The 19,854-nt window shown below is 36.0% G+C and overlaps 1 protein-coding gene across 2 annotated transcripts in view; it reads left to right on the forward strand.

Annotated features, from left to right (window-relative positions):
- LOC136037339 (fatty-acid amide hydrolase 2-like) overlaps positions 1-19,854 on the forward strand; it is a 206,635-nt gene that overhangs the window by 28,916 nt on the left and 157,865 nt on the right. For both annotated transcript variants that reach the window (XM_065720010.1, XM_065720011.1), the window contains exon 3: positions 16,876-17,093. In XM_065720010.1, the coding sequence (XP_065576082.1) occupies positions 16,876-17,093 (218 nt within the window). The remainder of the gene's footprint in view (positions 1-16,875; positions 17,094-19,854) is intronic.

Here is a 19,854-nt window from a genome sequence, read left to right on the forward strand (position 1 = left end):
TTACCCAAAATCTATCTGTGAACGCTGTGTCTCATAACGTTTAGGAACGTGATCCTTTAAAGACACGGACGTGTTTTCCTCGTCGCTTCAAGTTCCTTTCTTTATTGGAATTCTCAATTTAATGGTCACAAAGTCAAAACCGTTGCGAACTTGTAATGTAAAAAGGAATGACATTAACTTCTTACTTAATGTGACAGTTAGAAAGAGGATTATTTTTTTGAAAAAGGAAAGTTGTTAAGTTCTAAGTTAGTCAATCCAATTAAATAAAAAACCACTTACAAACAAGTAACCTAATTGCAAGAAACTCTCTTTAGGAAGTGTTGCCTGTGAGGAAATCCCCATACCCTCCCTCGATGTACAGGCATATTTGTATAAAAAAATTGTCTGTGATAGGCCGCAATAATTGGTTTGGTAAAGCAAGATCGGAAACTTCAAGTTATGGAAATCTTCGTTGGACACTGGAAAACGTCTTGCACCTGCGAGGGAAAATTTACCTAACGAAGTAAATTTAACGTTTTGACTGTGGATTCAGCATACACTGACGAACGGGCATCCGAGGAGGAATGCTTAAAAACCACCGAACTAAGAAAAGTGTTAGAAATTAAAAAGAAAAATACATGGGAGTCATATAATTACAGGCAGAGACTACGACGAGACTCTGGTATTGAGAACCTTGGGTCTCAATCTTGTCTCCTCCGCAAATTGCAAAATACCATGGAGTCTGGACTAATAAAATCACGGATTCTTTAAGGCGATGCGTTACTTCAAAGAATCATCTTATCTCGTCCATTATAAACTTTTTTAGTTTATGCTGCCAAATTATTTAGAATTGATTGGGTGGTCTGGCCATTACTTGTAGAGTTTGGATAAGAGATCCGAATAAGCAAAAAAAACTTAAGGCTGACACCTAATATACCAGAAACCTTAAAAAATAAACATTTAACTTCTCCCCATTTTTTTTTACCGGAGATAGAGATATTTAGAATTAGCTCTAAGGAAGGGAGTGGAGGTAGACGTTTGTACATGATCTCTCTTGATTTCTTGGAATATTTCTGGTCTACACTGTTGTTATGAAAGTAAAGAGTAACATTAAAACCTAAAACTAAAAGAATATATTCAATATAGTAGGGATGGGGAGTCGCCCCCTCCGAATCCTCAACATCCCCCTCGTGGTCGTAGAAACTTTGGAGGATGCTGAATTTATCGGAAAACTGAGAATTGTAGCCCCCCTTTTATTTTAAGTCGAAAGTGAATGGAGACCAGCCAGCCCCAGTCATAGAAAAATTTTTGATGTCTGTCGTTTTGTTACCTCTTAGGAGGACATCCGTTCCACATTTTGGTTCTCTTTAGCCGGTCAATTTTACGTGTGGGACATTTCCCAAGGGGGGAATTTCCGGATGTGAATTTTGTGGGTAGGATTCTATGGGGGGAGGAGGTAGAACGCTAGCTGTCCACTGTGGTATAGCTGAAACAGAGTATATTGTAGGGTATTCATAAAATACTCCTTGATACGGGAATTATCAGGAGAGAAATTTCCTTTGGAATTCTTCGAACGAGATTTTTGCACAGGATTTTCTGGGGGAATTTTCGGGCTCGGCCTCCTACTGTGTATCTCTTATAGATGAATTAGGATACATGTTGGGGTAGGTTTTTCAGGAAATTAATTTTATTTTTGCTGCAGACGAAATAATGTTGCTGTTTTTTAAAGGCACTAAAATGGCCAATTTTTATCACAGCAACAATAAAACTATTCCACCCCGCTATTTTTTGTTCCAAGGCTTTTCTGGAAGTTGTCACAAATATAGACAACTGACATAATTGTAAATGAAACCATGATTTATGTCGAAGTTCCCGTTTTTTTACTATTTTTTTTATCTCGGGTGTGCAAACAGAGTTAGGGCTTCTGAGCTCAAGCCCTGTCCCTTAATAACAGGGTATTGACCGTTCTCTGTATTCTTCCTACAACTCTTTTTCTCGATGTTTTTTTATGTAAAGTTTGTTGGATTTTCTATGCAAAGTTTACGTAAATTTATATTTGTAATTCTGTAAAGTTTTGTAAATTTGTGTTATTTTCATAAATTTATGTAAGTAGTATTTACTTACTATTGCTTGCTGTTCTGAAATAACCGATGTTGTCGAACTGTCTTTTTTAGCTAACCTTTTTGACTCTATCCACTTAAATGCTATACCTTCCACTTTCCATTCACCTATTTTACATTTTTGTTGTATTTTAAAATATATTTTATTTACCTAAAAATTTACAAAAAGCATGCTTTCATCTTAATTTCCATTTGCTATAATTGATAAATTAAACGAAAACTTACCAAGTTTGAAGTTTGATTGTAATTCTACTCCAAAGAAGGAGCCGCCAGCATCGCTGAAAGTTCAACAGAGATAGACGCGTGCAATCGCCTCGATTGACCAAAACCAACACCAGTATTTTAAAGTCATTGCAGTATGCGGTGGTTAAGCACATGATGAACCGCTGAGAGTTCAACGGGAAGGGAAATTGGGAGGGCAGTTGAACTCTCCTTCTTTGGAGTAGAATTACAATCAAACTTCAAACTTGGTAAGTTTTCGTTTAATTTATCAATTCTACTGCAAAAAGAGTGCCTTAGCTCCATCTCGAGTTAAACTGAGATTTTAAAGTTCAGCATGAGCTAAACCAACACTAATTACAAATAATAGCCCTATTCGTAAAAAGAGGCCGCTGTACAAAAATTCATTTATAGTAACATATTTCAAATATAACAAAATGCAATGAGCAATTTCAAAAGACAGATAACTGTTGTCCGTTTTCAATTGGTTTATTACAGAACCTTGCAAACGTTTTGGCATTTGTCCAGCCTACATATCTTACGATTTGGTCCACATCAACTCCTCTTGCTTTAAGATGGGACGTTGAGGCAGACCGTGTGCTATGAACACCATAAACACTGATATCTATACCTTCAAGAAATAATACTTCTTTTATCCATCTAGAGATAGATGACTTGGACGCAGCGGTATGAGGCTTACGATATGTAAGAAAAGTACGTCGTCTCTATTTGGATATGACGTCTTTCTAATATACGTCCGGTGCGTCACCGGACAAAGGAACGACTTTTGAAAAGACCGAAATTTAAGTACTGTTTTGTGGTTACCCTGTTTCGTTGTTTTTGATAATGCATTGATTTTAAAATTGAAACTTCCATCGTCATTATATATCATATTACTAAGTGACAAACGGGCCAAAAACTGAACTCTTTCACAAGCTGACAGAATCAATAAAACCGCTAATTTTTGTGCTAGTGTCTTTAATTGAAAGCTTTGATATCCCAAGCTGGCAATCTAAAGAGATAAAATACACATTTTACATCCTAAATACTAGAAATCTTGGGTAGAATAGGCCTTCTGTTAAAGACACCTCTCATTAAATTCTTGGTGATGTGATTACTGCCTAACTGAAGGCTTGGTAAAACTACCGATAAAGCACTCCTCGCAGTATCAATAGCACTGTATCCAACACCTGAATGAAACAGTTCCGTAAGAAAGGTCAAAGTCTCCGCTAGAATTGCCTCCAAGGCCTGGATTGTGTTTCCTCCAGAAAAGTTGATCAATTTTTCAATGGAAACCCTGTACTAGCGCTTTGTCGAATCCCGCCATCCATCCATGAGAATATCGACCTTAGAAAGAGAATATATTTGGTGGTGAAGCCCTTGCAGGAGACGACATAAGCCGCTAGGCGTAACGTCTTGGACAATGGATGGTGAAAGGTCGGTTTCTGTGTGAAAGACTAAGTAAAAAATATCATTTGGTAGAAATATAGGACTTCCTATTAAAAGCTTCAATAGTAAGGGATACCAGACTTATGTGGTCCAGCTTTGAAAGATCAAAATACATGTTGCCTGATCTGTTTCTACCTTCTGAAGAGTCCTCAGAAGTAAGCTAAATGAGTGGAATGCATGAAAGAAATAAGGCTCCGAACTCATTGCAAATGCATCTATGAAAAACATTCTCGATCCGGTTTCCAAGAAACGAATGGTTTAATCTGAAAATCTAATCTAGTTGCAAGCAAATCAACTGACATACGACTGACATACCAACGAATTCAAAATAATAAATATTCTAGAATCCAATTTCTTTTCTTTTTCATTATCGAATTTTCATGATGCTTTATCCGCGATATTAGCAACTCCTAGCACATGTTCTGCAGATATCCACCCTTTGCCCTGCAATACTAGCTGACAGACCCTATTTGCGAAATAATTACAAAACTCAGATTTTGATCATCCCATTTTGTTTATATAAGTTACTGTGGCTGAGTTGTGTGAACGCAGCCAGACATGAGTGCCTTTAGTATCCTGAGCAAAGCATTTTAATCTCAGATAAACGGCCTTCGTTTCAAAAACACTGATGTTAAATCCCTTCTCTTCTGAGGACCATTCACCTACGGCTGTTTTCATGGAATATTCATTCACGTGTGCCCAGCCTAGTTTGGATGCATCACTGCACAAATATTTCTCAATTGATCTAGGCTCAATTGCTTTGAAGAGTGATTGGCAATATCCAACCACCATTGCAGTTCCGAAATTACATCAGATGTTAAAGTTAGCCTAGCCGCAAAATCACCCCTCGCGTACTTTAGTGCTTGAATTTTCAATGGTTCCGCTTTCCGGTAATATAAAGGCCCAAATTCTACTGCTGGGAAGGTTGAAACAAGAACGCCTAGAGTTTCGGCCAATTTTTGAATCGTAGTCGATTCTTGACTAAGACTTTTTGAAACCAAATCTAAAACTTCTAATTTTTCTTTCCGGCAGGAAAATACGCATTGATCGCGAATCTAACGAAAAACCCAGAAATTCTATTCTTTGACTTGAAATGAGAACTGACCTTCCCGGGTGAATCACAAACCCCAGCTCTGACAGTAATTTCACTGTTTCATAGACATTGTTTTGACATTCTAAATATGACCTTCCCAGAAGAAGAGAATCATACAGATAAATAACTGACAAATACCCTTTTCGTCGAAATAGGGAGAAAGCAGATTCCGTAAGTTTCGTAAGAACCCTCAGGGTAGAAGATAAGCCGTTTGACATAGATGTGAAAGAATAACAACAATCTACTTCAAAACGAAGCCACATTTGGTCATCAAAATCAATAGGACATAAATAATAGAAATTGACAAGGTCAACAGAGGCCATATAACAATTTTTTTCATTAAAAGAACCGCAGACTGAATACTTTCCGTTTTAAAATGGTAATACTTAATGCTTTCGTTTAGTTTTTTTAAGACTCAGAATAAACCGAGAAGACCCATCTTTCTTTGGGACCGTAAAAACGGAAGAAACACAAAGTATTTATTTTATTCTGAACTCGGGTACCTTAATAATAACCCCTTTATGCAATAAAATATTAACTTCTGTTCTAATAGCCTGCATTTCTTCAAGCGTAAAACTATTGTTTTTTGTGGTTTTTAAAAAAGCTTTTAATGGTGTTTTCTCAAATTCAATCTTATAGCCTGAAGCTATAATATTCAAAATATTCAAGTCGCTGGTTATTGACTGCCATTTTGAGACAAACTTACTAATTCTTTCTGCTTTAAAGTTATCAGCGAAATGTTGTGACAGCCTATTGAAATTCACAACAAATTCATAAAAATCAAGGCCGGGGTTTGTTAAATGGTACATACCTGCTATTTGCGATCCCTTTTCCGGAAACTATGGAATTTGGGCCTCTCTTGACGGTCCTGGCCCTACATTCTGCGATGAAGGAGCGCATCAAACTGATGCTACCATGGGATCAGGGCTCACTTCGAATTTCATCGCATGACGTCTTTTTAGAGTTAAATCATAATTGGTGAGGCCAAGCATGTGAACTGCATCTGTTAGGATTTTGACAACCTTTTCTTTGATATACTCATTGTCAAGCTTAAGAATATCATTTACTGCCTCTAAAACACAAAAGGTCGAGTGAACAATAGCCCGCTGCACTTGAAGTGCCTTAGCATCGCTCTGTTTAGCCCGTGGTGAGAGAGTAGCCCAAATTTCACTATTCACCTTGAGTCTATTCGAAGCCCTAGCGTGGTGCTCAAATAAATCTTTTAGCTTTCCTATTTCCGAAGGCTCAGAGAGAACTCTATTTGCAACTTTGGCAAGTTTCTTAAGGATCTTGGGACCCTCTTTGTTACCAGAACGTTCTTCAGAAATCTTTTTGAATAGAGAGTCATTTGACGTGTTTTCTTTTAATCTTTTACCTTTTTGCTTTCCGGAGAAGCCTTCCGCTTTTTGTCACGGACTTTTACGGGGCTCACAGAGCCAGTTCTTATGGTTATAGAACCTATTTGTGGGCTCTGAGAGCTAGATTTTTCGTTCCTAGAACTAATTTCAGGGCTCCAAGATGACAAAAAAGAACAGTCTACAACTCAACGCATTACCACGCTCAATACTTTAGCCAAAAAATTGTCATATTTTTTTGAAGCTTTTGAGAGCCTTAACAATTTTACCCAAACTTTCTGAGATTTTACTTGAATTTTTCCATTTTTTCAAGGAATTTACTTATGCTTTAGCTTTAGTAACTTTATTCGGAGAGCTCCCTATCTTAAAAGCTGCTCTTTTTAACTCAATTCGTTTGAATAACTGTACCCTCCATTTTTCTTCAGTTCACCTGTTTCGCATTTTTTTTTTGTATTTGATATTTTTTTTATAACTACAAATTACGAAAAGTGCGGTTTCGTCCTGATTTCCGTGCACTTTAAATATTTTTGGGCCCCCATTTTAACGCCAAATGTTATTTTTAACTCCTGTTTTGAACTCAGTATATTGTCTTTCATGTTTCAACCTATGTTGGATGTTAAACTTTGCTACCTTGAACTTCTCAAGAAACCTTCTCTGAAGTAGAAGTTTACTGAGATGCTGAAGTCGAGAAAACTTTCATGTCTTGTTTGCTGAAATGGGCAATTCCAATGCCACCTTGAATCCATGATCTAGTAGGAACTTTGATAAAGGGGCGCGAAGCTATTGTCGATAGAGAACTTGGCTAAAGTCGATATTTAACCGAATTCCTGCTATTATTCTTTGAATTCAAATCTTAAGAATAATGATACAAATAAATAATAATTACAAAAAAATGTGGGGCTTTTGAGTTAATGATGTTAGTTTGCAACAAAGCGTAAAACTTTGGCTGTAATTATATTCAAAATATCGAAGCAAGGGTACGATGGATTTATAAGCATAAAACCAAAGAGAGAAAAAATCCCAAGATGAAGAACAAATCAAACAGGACTACGGCCAGTAGATATTTAGATATTGCCTCATTCTTATTTTTATTGTTTTTAGTTTTACATTTTATTTATTTTAATTTTAGATTTTATAGATTATTTTAGATTTTATTTTCAGTTCGTTTATTTGGTATCTTCTACGTTTAGTGTTGAAGACGCCATGTTTTATACAGGCGAAATGTCCGCGTCGTTTTAGTTTGTTTTTCCTCTCTAATGTCCGCGGTCCCGTTTGATTTTTTCTTCATCTTGAGATTTTTTAGTTTGTCATGGCTAGCCTGTTTAGCTTAAAAATTTTAGATCTTCTAAGCGAGAAACTAAAAAAAGAAAAAAAAGTGCCATTAAAAATGTCAAATCAGTTATTGAAGCATACATAGATGTATTAATTTGTTTAATTAGTTATTCAAGCCTACATAGATGTATGGCCCACTCGGCCAGGAGCCGTCCTGGCCGAGTGGGTTGGTGCGCTGGATTCGGGATCCCTTGTCTGAGAAGACGCGGGTTCGAATCCCAGTGTACCCAATTCTTCAGTTTGGGACAGGGGTCAGTTGCGTGACTCTGTAAGCTTAGCCAGAGTCGACCCAGCTCTAAATGGGTACCTGGAGAAACCTGGGGAAGGTAAACAGGAAGGGTGTGCGAAAGCACAGGATGGCTGGCCCCCAACCCCCCATTGCACTTCCTGGCTGAAGGGCCAAGAAACGGAGATCAGCACCGCCGGTACGGACTGTAAAGTCTAATGCCGTATCCTTTACCTTTTACATAGATGTATTAATTTGTTTAATTTTTATTACCTTTGATTTCCTTTAGGCTGAAGATAAAGAAGGATACCAAAAGGTACCCTTCTGGTCTGCCAGAAGGGCACAATTGTTGTCATTTTGAAAACCAGAAAAACCACTGCAAGCCATGCTTCATAGTCCAAATGACCGCTCAGTGCTTGTAAAACAGATTTCTTTTAATTATGAGTAAATATACTACCCTATTAACACACTTGTAAGCCATTGGCTTTTCGTCAAGTTTGTAAAATTCAGTGGTCTAGAGAGGGATAGAGCTATAGACAGAAGCTCAAGAATACCTTTTAAGATTTAAATTTAAGTTTTGATTTAAGTTTAAAAAAAATATAAAACTAAATTTAATTTTAGATTTGAATTTTAAAAAGTATAAAATTAAATTTAATTTTTACTATTCAGATATAATTTTTTCGGATAGAATTACTATCCAGATAGAATTACTATCCAGATATAATTACTATCCAGATAGAATTAACAATCCAGATAGAATTTTAAAAATAAAAAAACCTTAAACCGTTTTAAGAAAATCTCATGTTGGAACCAATGAAACTTGCTTTATTTAGAATCCAAGTTTTATACATTGAAACTACAATTTAAGCCTATTTGAAATTGTTCCAGTTCTGTGGCACTGTAATGTGGCACTGTTATTCTACAAGTAGTTTTCAATTCCAATTAAGTGCCAGTTTCCACGTTCTTTTCAATTCCGAGAATCTTTTCAATTTCTAGATTCTTTTCTGTTCATTTTCTTATTTCCTTTGGTCCAGAGTAGGCTATAAGATAACTGAAATACTTAATGAGTTTCATGTATATTACATACAGCATACATTGCATAATCTATAGATATATAGTATTTGATATGACCTCTTATAATAAAAAAGAAGGAAATAAAATAAGTACTATAAATTAGTGAAAAGAATTTGTCGTGGGTACTTAAATGTAAGATGTTAACTTGTTTGAAAAGTCCAAAACTAGGACTACGGGTCTTGTTAATTTTTTTCTTTTCACAACAGGATCCGGGCGCTATGCCATGATTCTGATTGAAACTCATTTTAAAGGAGTTCAGTGATGACCTTCTTGGAATTAATTCTGCTGAGAAGGTGTGCAACATAGTGTGGATCCCAGTTCGAAGCTGTTTGCTAAATATATTTGGCTCTTTAAATTAACTTGTGAAGTTATAAGTACAAACGAGGCTCTACTTCACTAGTCTCAATGCGTTTGTCACGGAAGGACCCATATTCGTCTCAAATCTCTTTCTTCATATTTAACATATTCACTTCATATAAACCCCCCCTCCCTCTAAGGCTCCAACCTCTCCATGCTTATGAAGGAATACCGTTTTCTGTTTTGTACATAGTCACATATCATGAAGTTTTTCAAGGTAACAAAGTTGTCTCTGAAAAACACATGATTTGTTTGAGATAACAACCCATGTACCCAGTAATAATTGCAAAAGGCACTAGACATAGAAATTAGCTCTCAAATGAGCCCCGGAACATTTTCCTATGACGTTTTAACTCTCCACTATCAGTGAAGAACAAAAGAAGGTTTTCAGTGCTTCCATGCCAAAAAAGTGATTTTTTTTTCTTGCTGAAGATGGAGAACTTTAGCTCTCCTTTATGGGACTTGGAACTATTCCAGTGATGCAATTTTGATTTGGATCCGACGCCGTTTTCGAGGGGTTTCAGGCTATGTTTTGAAATTCCAGTAAATTTGTTTTGGCAATATACTTTTCTATTAGAATTAATCGAAGTAATAGTAACTATTCTTGAATCAAGTTTAAATGGCGGTTCTTTCTTGCTCTTTTCTAAAAACGTTTTTAAATTTTTAGTTACTATGTGCTAGAGAATGGCCGGTGTCTACCCCCCCGCGTTCAACCCCGAACAATATCCCCCCACCCGCGGAAAATTTCCCCCCGGAAAATACCCCCCGGAAAATACCCCGGAAAAACACCCCCCTCGTGGAAAATACTCCCCCGCGGAAAATACCCTTCAGAAAATAACCCCCACCCTGGAAAATACCCCCGTGGCAAATAAGGCTTTCCAAATTTGAGATTTTTTTTTTATTTTTCGTATGGGGAAGCAATTTTGGTACTTGTGTACTATACGCCACTTACTCAAGTTTACGATGCGTAAAACTCGAAAACAAACCGGTTTCTTTCATTGGGTATCTTCGTTGTGGTTTATTTTCCATGGGGTTGGGGGGTATTTTCCACGGGAGGGAACTATTTTCCGTGAGGGGTATTTTCCTCGGAGGTATTTTCTGGGGGGTATTCTCCTCAGAGGTATTTTCGAGGGATATTTTCCGGGGGGCTAATTGCCGGGGGGGGGGGTAAACGCTTAGAACCATGCTCGAGGTCGTTCTTTACTAGGTTACATCTGACGCTACAACCATGATATATTATTGCCAAAGATTCTTAAAGGGCAGATAACAGTATTTAAGCCTCTCTCAAGGCTCTTGTCCTCATTCTTTCAGCATGTAATCCTCCGAGGCATCCTTTCAGATTAAGAAGGTGTATCTCTATTTAAAGTGCTAGCTTTGTCTCTTTACGACTACTACTGCTAACGACTCGCTGCAGCACCAAACTGTTTGAGGCTAACACAGCCGCGGACGCTAATCCTCCATTCCAATCTATTCAAAGCTTCCATCTTTACCTCCTGGTAAGAAGTTTCAGTTTCCATTGAGCCCTTTCTTACAACCTCTTTCCACCCCACATGGGTTCGACCTACCTTTCGTTTGACCCTTGATTGATTGTCAAAAATGACGATCTTCGGCAGCCTGTCATCATTCATCTGCAAGACGTGTCCTAGCCATCATAGTCTTTTGCTCGTTATAGCCCTAGAAAGTAGCATACCATATCCTCTCCTTATTAAGGAAAGCACATGGAGCCCTTAAGGGGTTTCTTTTGGCTTCCAAATGTACTTTTTCACATTGATAATACATTACACAAAATACATAATACAACATTCAAATATAATTGAAGATATGATACAGAATTTGATTGACTTGTTGAAAGTGGACGTACTTGAGCTGCCTATACCCCGCAGTTTAAGGCCTACAAGCCGGCTGGTACCGATACCACTCTCCGTGCTCGATTAAGCTCTCTTCTGCACGAGTTTAACACATTTTTCATACAGCTTACTGTTTGAAATCCGGCCAGTCAAACTTTTTGGATTTCTCTCACTCTCTTTGCGGATCAATAAATGCAAGCTTGGATTGGAATGATATAAACAGAATTGAAATGTATTTGCTGATCGGAGAATTCTACTTTTTGGTAATTTGGCACCCTTGTCTGCAAAATTGTACCCATTGTTTCTTCTGACAGCGCTAGTTCTTATCCGGAATCACTACTGGAAACTTTCCTCTCTCTGGAAACTTGACACAAATAACCTTGCCCTGTTTTGATTTTCTTGGTGAAATTTATTTTCAGGATTGAGACAAATATGGGGCCATTTCTAAACGATGTGCTTTAAAGAGCCCCTTTATATTATAGAATTAGGTATAATATTCTCTAGGAACTTTGGGATTGTAAACTTTGTCTAAAAGCTCGTAAGACTTAGACATTGTCGACTTGAAATATGATGATGTTGCTTCGAATTGTTGGCGGTTTTTTTTTTTTTTTTTTTTTTTTTTTTAGCTGTGTCTCAGGATTGTAATAAATGAACAAACAGAGTGGAGAAAAATATAGGTGAATTATTCAAAATTTTGTCTATTTTTTGACGAAAGGAGTAAGAATTGTGACAAGCCTTGAGTAATAAATCTTCATCACATTTCTCCACTTTGTGAAGTTATGAAGCGCTGGAAACGTCTTAAAGGGAACAAAAGACGGATCATTTGTTACCAAATTGCTAGTTAAATAAAGGAATGTGTTTTTGTTACCAAGTTAGGGTATCTTATCTACGTGATTCATCTTTCTTAGCCATCAAGAGCCTTAGTTGTTATATCCAGGATTTTGTTTTCGCGGAGGGGGATTTACAAAAGGATTTTTCCTCGGGGGGGGGGGGAGTTTATAAAAAAAGTTTTAAAAACGCATTTTTTGTATGAACAAAAGAATTTGTTCATATTCTTTTTTGTTACGTTTTCACGAGTCGGACAAACATTTCAGGGGGGGGGCTCAAACCCCCTACCCCCCTGGATACGGCCTTGGTTATACCCTACGTTTTTTTTCTCCTATCTGTTTGACAGCTGTTTTACATAAGGAACTAATTATAATATTATATACAGAAAAAATTCCGTTCTCACTTGCGTTAAGTCGTTTGTTTTTAAATGCGTCTTTTTTGCAACAAATCTTAATAAATTTTTTTTTTAATTGGAGTTTTCACATAGATTCGTCTTTTCAAAAACTTGAGCTCTCCATTATGCTGTGCATGGCTTTCTTTTTTCGAATGTCTTGCCATAAATGTCATAATGAAGCTCGCAAGATTTAGACATTGTTGACTTGAAATATGACGCTGGTGCTCTGAGTTGTTGGAGCGTTTTTATAGTTGTGTCTCAGGATTTTAATAAACGAACAAACACTGCGGAGAAAAATATAAATTTATTAGTCGAAGCTTTGTTTTCGTTTCGAAAAAAAGTAATAGTTTTATTTGAGGTCAGATTCTTCTAGTAAATGATTACGCACCTTTACTCTAAAAAATAACCCTGGGTTCTTGCAGTATGTTGCTACAGCTGGGTTCGAACTCTGGGTCCCGTAGTACCAACCTGAGATCAAACTACGACAGGACACAATAATAATTGAACTACATTGCAAAGTGACACGCGGGATTGAACCGGGGAACCTTTAATTGAACAGGTACCGGGAAACCGGGATTGAACCGGGAAACTCCGCTGCGCTGTCACAGTATTTTGATTTCGCTGTGTTTCAAGTCTAAAAATTTTAGTGTTCACTGTTTGCTGTAATAAAGGTATAAAGTGGGCTGTATATTTTGGGGAGGAGGAAGCAATCGGCATTTAGAAATGATATAAGTAAGTATTTATAATTGTTTTCAAGTAGTTTTGGTAATTTTTTTAGGGTTTTCTTCACCTGTGTCCCTGATCTCAATCCTTACCATAAGTTTTTTTTTCATGTTGTATGAATCGTTTAACTACATCGTTGAAAATTTTATTTGCTACATCGTTAAATCTGAATTTATTTGCTGTTTTATTTCGTTATGTTATTGATTTATTTAAGTTGACAGACAGTCCTAGAGCGAAGTGGTTGGCAAGTGATTGATTATTCCTAAGCTTCCGATAAAGTAAAAAACTTTATTTTAGTAACTATGTTTTATAGTTGTCCAAACATGAATCATTCAAGTTTGATTTAATACCCAAAGGGGTTTACTACGCTTTTGAATGAAATTTCATCCCCCATATCAGATTATGGGTAACTTCTAAGAGTAGGAACTGTCGCTAGTGTCGACGAAAAAAAATATCAACGTCATCCAGCATCTAGCGACACTTGACATTATTTTCTGTGTAAAAATACTATTAATTAACTTAATTGGTGTAATTAGTAACATTAGGGTAGTAATAAGTGTTTGATCTCAGCTCATGACAGAAAAATGATTACAACGCTTGGCAAAAAATGCAAAGTGTCACCAAATGACAGATGGTGTTGATGTCTTTTTTTGTTGACATTGGTGCCATACTACTCTTATGAGTTGCCCATACTCTTCGCTCTATATCTATGTTGCCCTGCTAATTCTCACTTTCAGGAGATTCTTGCAACCTGTTTTCCATAATTATCTTAGAAGTGTGAAAATGTCAGATACGACCTTTTGACAAAAGGGGGCGACATTTTGTTATCACTTGACCCATTAAAAACACTCTGAGCAAATATAACATCATTAGAGGATCGTGCAAGAACGAAATAAGCCATTTGGTTTATGTTGCTTTTTATTGCCACCATTTGTAATTCCAAAGATAACAAGAATCATATAGTAAAAAGAATCTAGATGATGTGAAAAGAAAATTATAGTAGGAGACAGAACGAAGGGAAATATTACTAAGTACTGCTGAAAGTAGATTTCACTGTTGTACTTTTATTTACTGTTGGACATCGTGTAGCAAAGATATGTCCGTGTCTGGATAGTTGTAGCTTCTCAGGTTGCAATTTGCAAAAAAAATGTGGTATAGTTTAAGTTGAGTCACGTCTCTATAAGTCGCGATCCAGTTGTCCTTGATTGATGTAATTTAGGTAATTGCACCTTAGTTGGCTAATTTTGTTGTTGTCAAATTTTCTCGATAAAAATCTTCCCGATATTTGTTGAATAGCAAAGTCAACCATTTTTTTTGTAATTTATAATGCAAAAAATCTCAGAAAACCAGTTTATGGCGACATTTCAGGGAATGAGGTAACGGAGTCACTCAAGTATGATATCATACCTGTGAGAAGCGGCTTTCAAAAGATACATCATCTTACGTGTGAAGATGCAATTTTCGTAAAATTTTTTATTTTATTTTAATATTATCTTTTATATTACTTCAAAAATGCGGTAGATACGAAAATTTCCTTTCAAATGAGCCATTTCCCAATATTCTACGCCTGGTGAATCAGTACAATTACGCCTTGGGGAGAGGGAAGAAAAAATAATAAGACAAATTACTGCTTTCCACGTGGAAAAGTAATTTTTCTTATTTTAGGAGATTTTTTACCCTATCTTAATTGGGGCTATCGTCCATGTTGACCTCGATGTCACCATGGCTTTCCGTACAGTTTTCATTTCGATCCGACAATGTTTTTGAGGGGCTTGAGGTGATTTTTTGAAATTCCCATAAATTTTCTTTTGTAATAAAGTTTACTATTAAGATCATCTGAATTAATAGTTACCAAATAATGCCAAAATAGTTACCAGTTCAGCTTAAAATGTTGATTGTTCCTCACTAGACAATTTTTTTTTAAATGCGTTTCTAAATTTTCGGTTACTATGCGCTGGAGTCCGTTCCTTACATGGTTTCAATGGTAGATGCAACCTAGTAAGGATAAACCATGGCCCATAGCAACCACAAAAAACGCGTTAAAAATATACTGGCAAGTGAAAAAAAATGCCATTTGTAGCTGTTTCATGAATGTATACCATTATCTAAATTAATTTAATAGTAAAACTTTATTTTGTTTCTGAAATGTATCTGCCTAGGAAGGTGTTTTTAACCTAACAACGTCCTCGTTTGTTATGTTTCAAAACTAGGGTTGAAATAAATTTAGTAGATAGCCAGGAATGTCAATAATGAATGGGAATAAGTGAATTTTTAAACCAATTTTCGCCAATTAAAAGGAAAAAAAGAAAAAGAAAAACAGATTTCAGATTGCTTTCACCATAACATTAAGCAGAGTTAGGTCGATAATAAGATGAGGTAATAAAATAGCATAGTTTGAGGTGACAAACTAGCGATAATCTAAACTTGTTTTTTACTGATAATTTTAAAATGGGAATGAAACCGAATAATTATTCCAGTTTTTATCTTCAAGGTAGCGCTAAGATCGAGCTTGAATAAGGCCAATAAAAAAAAAAATCAATAGTAGCTTCCGCTGTAGCTAATCAAGTATAGTTAACTAGCTGTTGGGGTGGCGCTTCGCGCCACCCCTACACCTAGTTGGTGGGGGCGCTTCGCAACCACCCCCCAAGCCCCCCCGCGCGCGTAAGTCGTTGCTGTCCCATTATCTGTGCATATAAATAGATTGTCAGGTTTACCGACTCTTGAACATGCAACATATAATTGTCCATGGGAAAACAATCCGTATTCAGATCTATACCTCATGATTCTAATGATTGCCCTTGAGCTTTGTTAATGGTGATTGTTAATCGACCATTCCCTGTGTCGCCGTCGTCATTTATATATCCCCCTGTGCCCCCCCCGGCGTCCATGTTGTAGTTGTGTCCCTGTGTCCCGGTCGTCATTTATATTCCCTGTATCCCGGTCGTCATTTGTGTCCCGGTGTCCCAGTCTGTAATTTCTCTTTGAGTGTCCCGGTCGTCATTTATATTCCTTGTGTCCCGGTCGTCATTTGTGTCCCGGTGTCCCGGTCTGCATATACATTCGTTTTGAATTGGTCTTTTTTTTTAGTTTTTAGTTTTTTACCTTTTTTTTAGTTTTTTTTAGTTATACCTCATGATTCTAATGATTGCCCTTGAGCTTTGTTGATGGTGATTGCTAATCGAACATTCCCTGTGTCCCCGTCGTCATTTATATATCCCCCTGTGCCCCCCGGAGTCCCCGTTGTAGTTGTGTCCCTGTGTCCCGGTCGTCATTTATATTCCCTGTGTCCCGGTCGTCATTTGTGTCCCGGTGGCCCGGTCTGTATATACATTCGTTTTTGAATTGGTATATGATGAAATAAATTTTTGTGTTTTTCCCCTTTTTTTAGTTTTTTTTTTACTTATGTCCTGGTCGTCATTTATATTCCCTGTGTCCCGGTCGTCATTTGTGTCCCGGTGCTTTGTTGATGGTGATTGCTAATCGAACATTCCTTGTGTCCCGGTCGCTTTCTCTTTGAGTGTCCCGTTCGTCATTTATATTCCCTATGTTCCGGTGTCCTGGTCGTCATTTGTGTCCCGGTGTCCCGGTCTGTAATTTCGTCAGTCGACACACAAACATGACGTCACTCGACACACAGACACACAGACAACTTATTTTTATATATATAGATAGATAGATGACATATGACTATTAAAATTGAACTATAGGGCTAATCAGATACAACCTGAATAGGGCTAACAAAATCAAACTTACCTTCTGTAGTAGCTAATCAAATGAAGTTAATGAAATACGACTAGCGAAATTGAACCATAGGGCTAATAAAATCGAACTTAAAAAGGCTTCACATAATCGTCATTAATTATAATTTTCTTATTCAAGGTATGGCTTTGACTGCGGGCTTGGTCAAAAGGAAAAACATGAGGGCCAAAAAAGATGCGCACACTGTTGCCATACTTCGTAAGGCTGGTGCAATACCATTAGCAAATACAAATGTATCTGAACTTTGTATGTGGTGGGAAAGTAGTAATAATGTACATGGTAGAACAAACAATGCGTATGACCAAAATAGAATTGTTGGTGGCTCGTCTGGAGGTGAGGTTAGTGGAAAAGCTTTATTTTTATTCTTTAGGTGATTTAGCTGTGTTTTGTGACCGTACTAACACATAAAATGCTTAATTGGCATTTTTCACAAGGTAATATGAACCAAGTAAAGCTAACAATCTAAAATTAATCACAATTTTGGGATTAAATGAGTTGTTTGTAGTAATGTACCAGAAAATGTACCAGAGGCGGGCACAATCACGCTTTGTTTTTAAATAGAGAGAATTTGACTCTGGGTATAATGATATTCAAGAAGTTAAATCAAAAATAACCTGCTTTAATCAATTAAGCAACTTGTACAACTGTCGTAGCATCTTCTTGAAACTTTGTCTCATTTAATTGATGAAACATTTCACTTGAAAAGAAGATAGATTTAGAGAAAAATATCTACCAATTGTACAGATGTCACCAATGAATAAAGTCGAGAAAAAAATTTAATTCTTTATAAAAAGAATTTAATGATTAAATTAATTGATTAATTGATTAAATTAAGTAGTTTTCAAGAAGTTCTTTGCATTTCATTAGATTCAAGAAAAGAAGATAGATCCAGATAAAAATATCTCCCAATTTTACAGATGTCACCAATGAATAAAGTCGAGAAAAAAAATATTAATTCTTTAGAAAAAGAATTAGTTGATTAAATTAATTGACTAATTGATTAGATTAAGTATTTTTCAAGAAATTCTCTGGATTTCATTAGATTCTAAGTCAAATGACCAATAAATAAATCAATTGAACAACAATCAAATGACCAATAGATTGATGAAAAATTTCATTTGAAAAGAAGTTAGTTCCAGAGAAAAATATCTACCAATTTTACAGATGTCACCAATGAATAAAGTCGAGAAAAAATATATTAATTGTTTAGAAACAAAATCCATTGATTAAATTGATTGATTAATTGATTAAATTAAGTAATTTTCAAGAATTTCTTTGGATTTCATTAGACTCTAAATGAAATGACCAATAAATAAATCAATTGACCAATAGACCAATACTCAAATGACCAATAAATCAAATGTTTAAAAAGGAAGCGTGATTGTGCCCGCCTCTTTTACATTTTTTTTTTACTACTGCTCCTACTTTTTCCAACTCATTTCAGCGTACAGCCATCTAAGGCCAACAAGGCTATTCAAAGTTATGTAAGTGTCTTGGCCATATACCTTAAGTGCAGCCACTCCTTGAGTGAAGAGAGTTTGTAAAAGTCAGCTTTGAACCACCATTTCCTAGTGCAGCTTTTTTCACGTCAAGAGGTTTACTTTTGCAACAGATAATAAGGGGGGAAAACCAAAAATACCAACAAAATAAAATGTAAATACCCTCATAGGGGGTTGTTAAAAAAAAAATATATATAGTCGCGATTTATCAAGCTTTACAGAGACCGTAGAATTCTGCTGCTCCTAAAATTAATTGGTTAATTAATTTCTAAAATTAAATTCAATTAATAAATTAATTCAATCAATTAAAATTAAATTCAATAAAATTAATTTCTAAAATTAATTTCAGCCTTTTGGAGGCAACTTTTCCATAGTCAGCTTTGAATTAAAATCTCCAGGCATGGGTTTATCTACCGCTCAAGGTTTACTATTACAACAGCTAATAAGTGAATAAGAAGTGCATCTACAATAAAGCATTGCTGAATACAGAAAGTGAATTTTTGGACCCCTATTTTGCAATCCATCCGGAGAGGGAGAGTATTCCCGAAAGGGGTTGCCGTAAGGGAGTGTCTAAACGAAGGTTACAGCTTATGAAGGACATTTTCATGTGCACTTTAATAGTTTTAAGGAGATTAAGAGCTTCTTCTTTTTCTTAAACAAGTCATGGAATTTTGCCATCTTTTCGTCTTGTAAATAAGGACTTAGCTGAGTTAATAAATAAGGTTCTACTGTATGTTGGTAACTTTGGGATCAAGATGACATTTTTAGTTTGACATTTACTCGGCACAAACAATTCTTTTCTTAGAAACAAGTTTTAAAATCCATAAGAGCCTTTGAAGCCAAGAAGTTAGTTGAATGTTTATTAACTCAAAAATGGTTAATAGAAAGTTCAAGATCCATAGCTAGAAATGTCAATGAAATGTCATGTAATGTCAAAAATGTCATAGTCAAAACTAAAAATATCACCTTTTTAGAGTTAAATCGGCTATTTTGCAGTTATAAAGCGATCTCTATCAAACTGGATTTAATTAATATTTGCGCTTGAGTGTATTTTGATTGCTCAATGAGCTTGCGAGATGCAGGCGTTAAAAACTGAACAACTAAAACTGAATCCCTTACCTTTGACTATAGTTGTGCCCGATCAGGAAACAATTTCCATACCAGTATGGTAGAAAAAGGCATACATTTTTAAAATAAAAGCTTACAGAAGTTAAACAAATATTATTGTATTCTGCTTCACTTCTGACTTATAATCGCATATTTTTACAGTCCTTCGAAACTGCTGAAATTTCTTGATCAATACACATATAAGAACTTAGCTAATGAATGCACTGATAAACGTTGATATTCAGGTATGTTGGGATGGACGAGCTCAGAAAATGTCAAAAAGTGGACGTGGTGATCCATTTTAATTATCTGAGATTGGGAAATAAAATTAGAAATTAGAGAAAAAAATTACATTAGAAAATTGTCTAACATTAGAGTATTAGATTAAACATTACAAAATTAGAAATTGCCATTAAAAAATTTTCCAACATTAGAAAATGACCTTAGATATTAGAAACTTAGAAATTCATATTATGAAATTCTCTGATATTAA

The sequence above is a fragment of the Artemia franciscana genome, chromosome 16 (assembly GCF_032884065.1).
Source record: "Artemia franciscana chromosome 16, ASM3288406v1, whole genome shotgun sequence".
NCBI classification, from domain to species: domain Eukaryota; kingdom Metazoa; phylum Arthropoda; class Branchiopoda; order Anostraca; family Artemiidae; genus Artemia; species Artemia franciscana.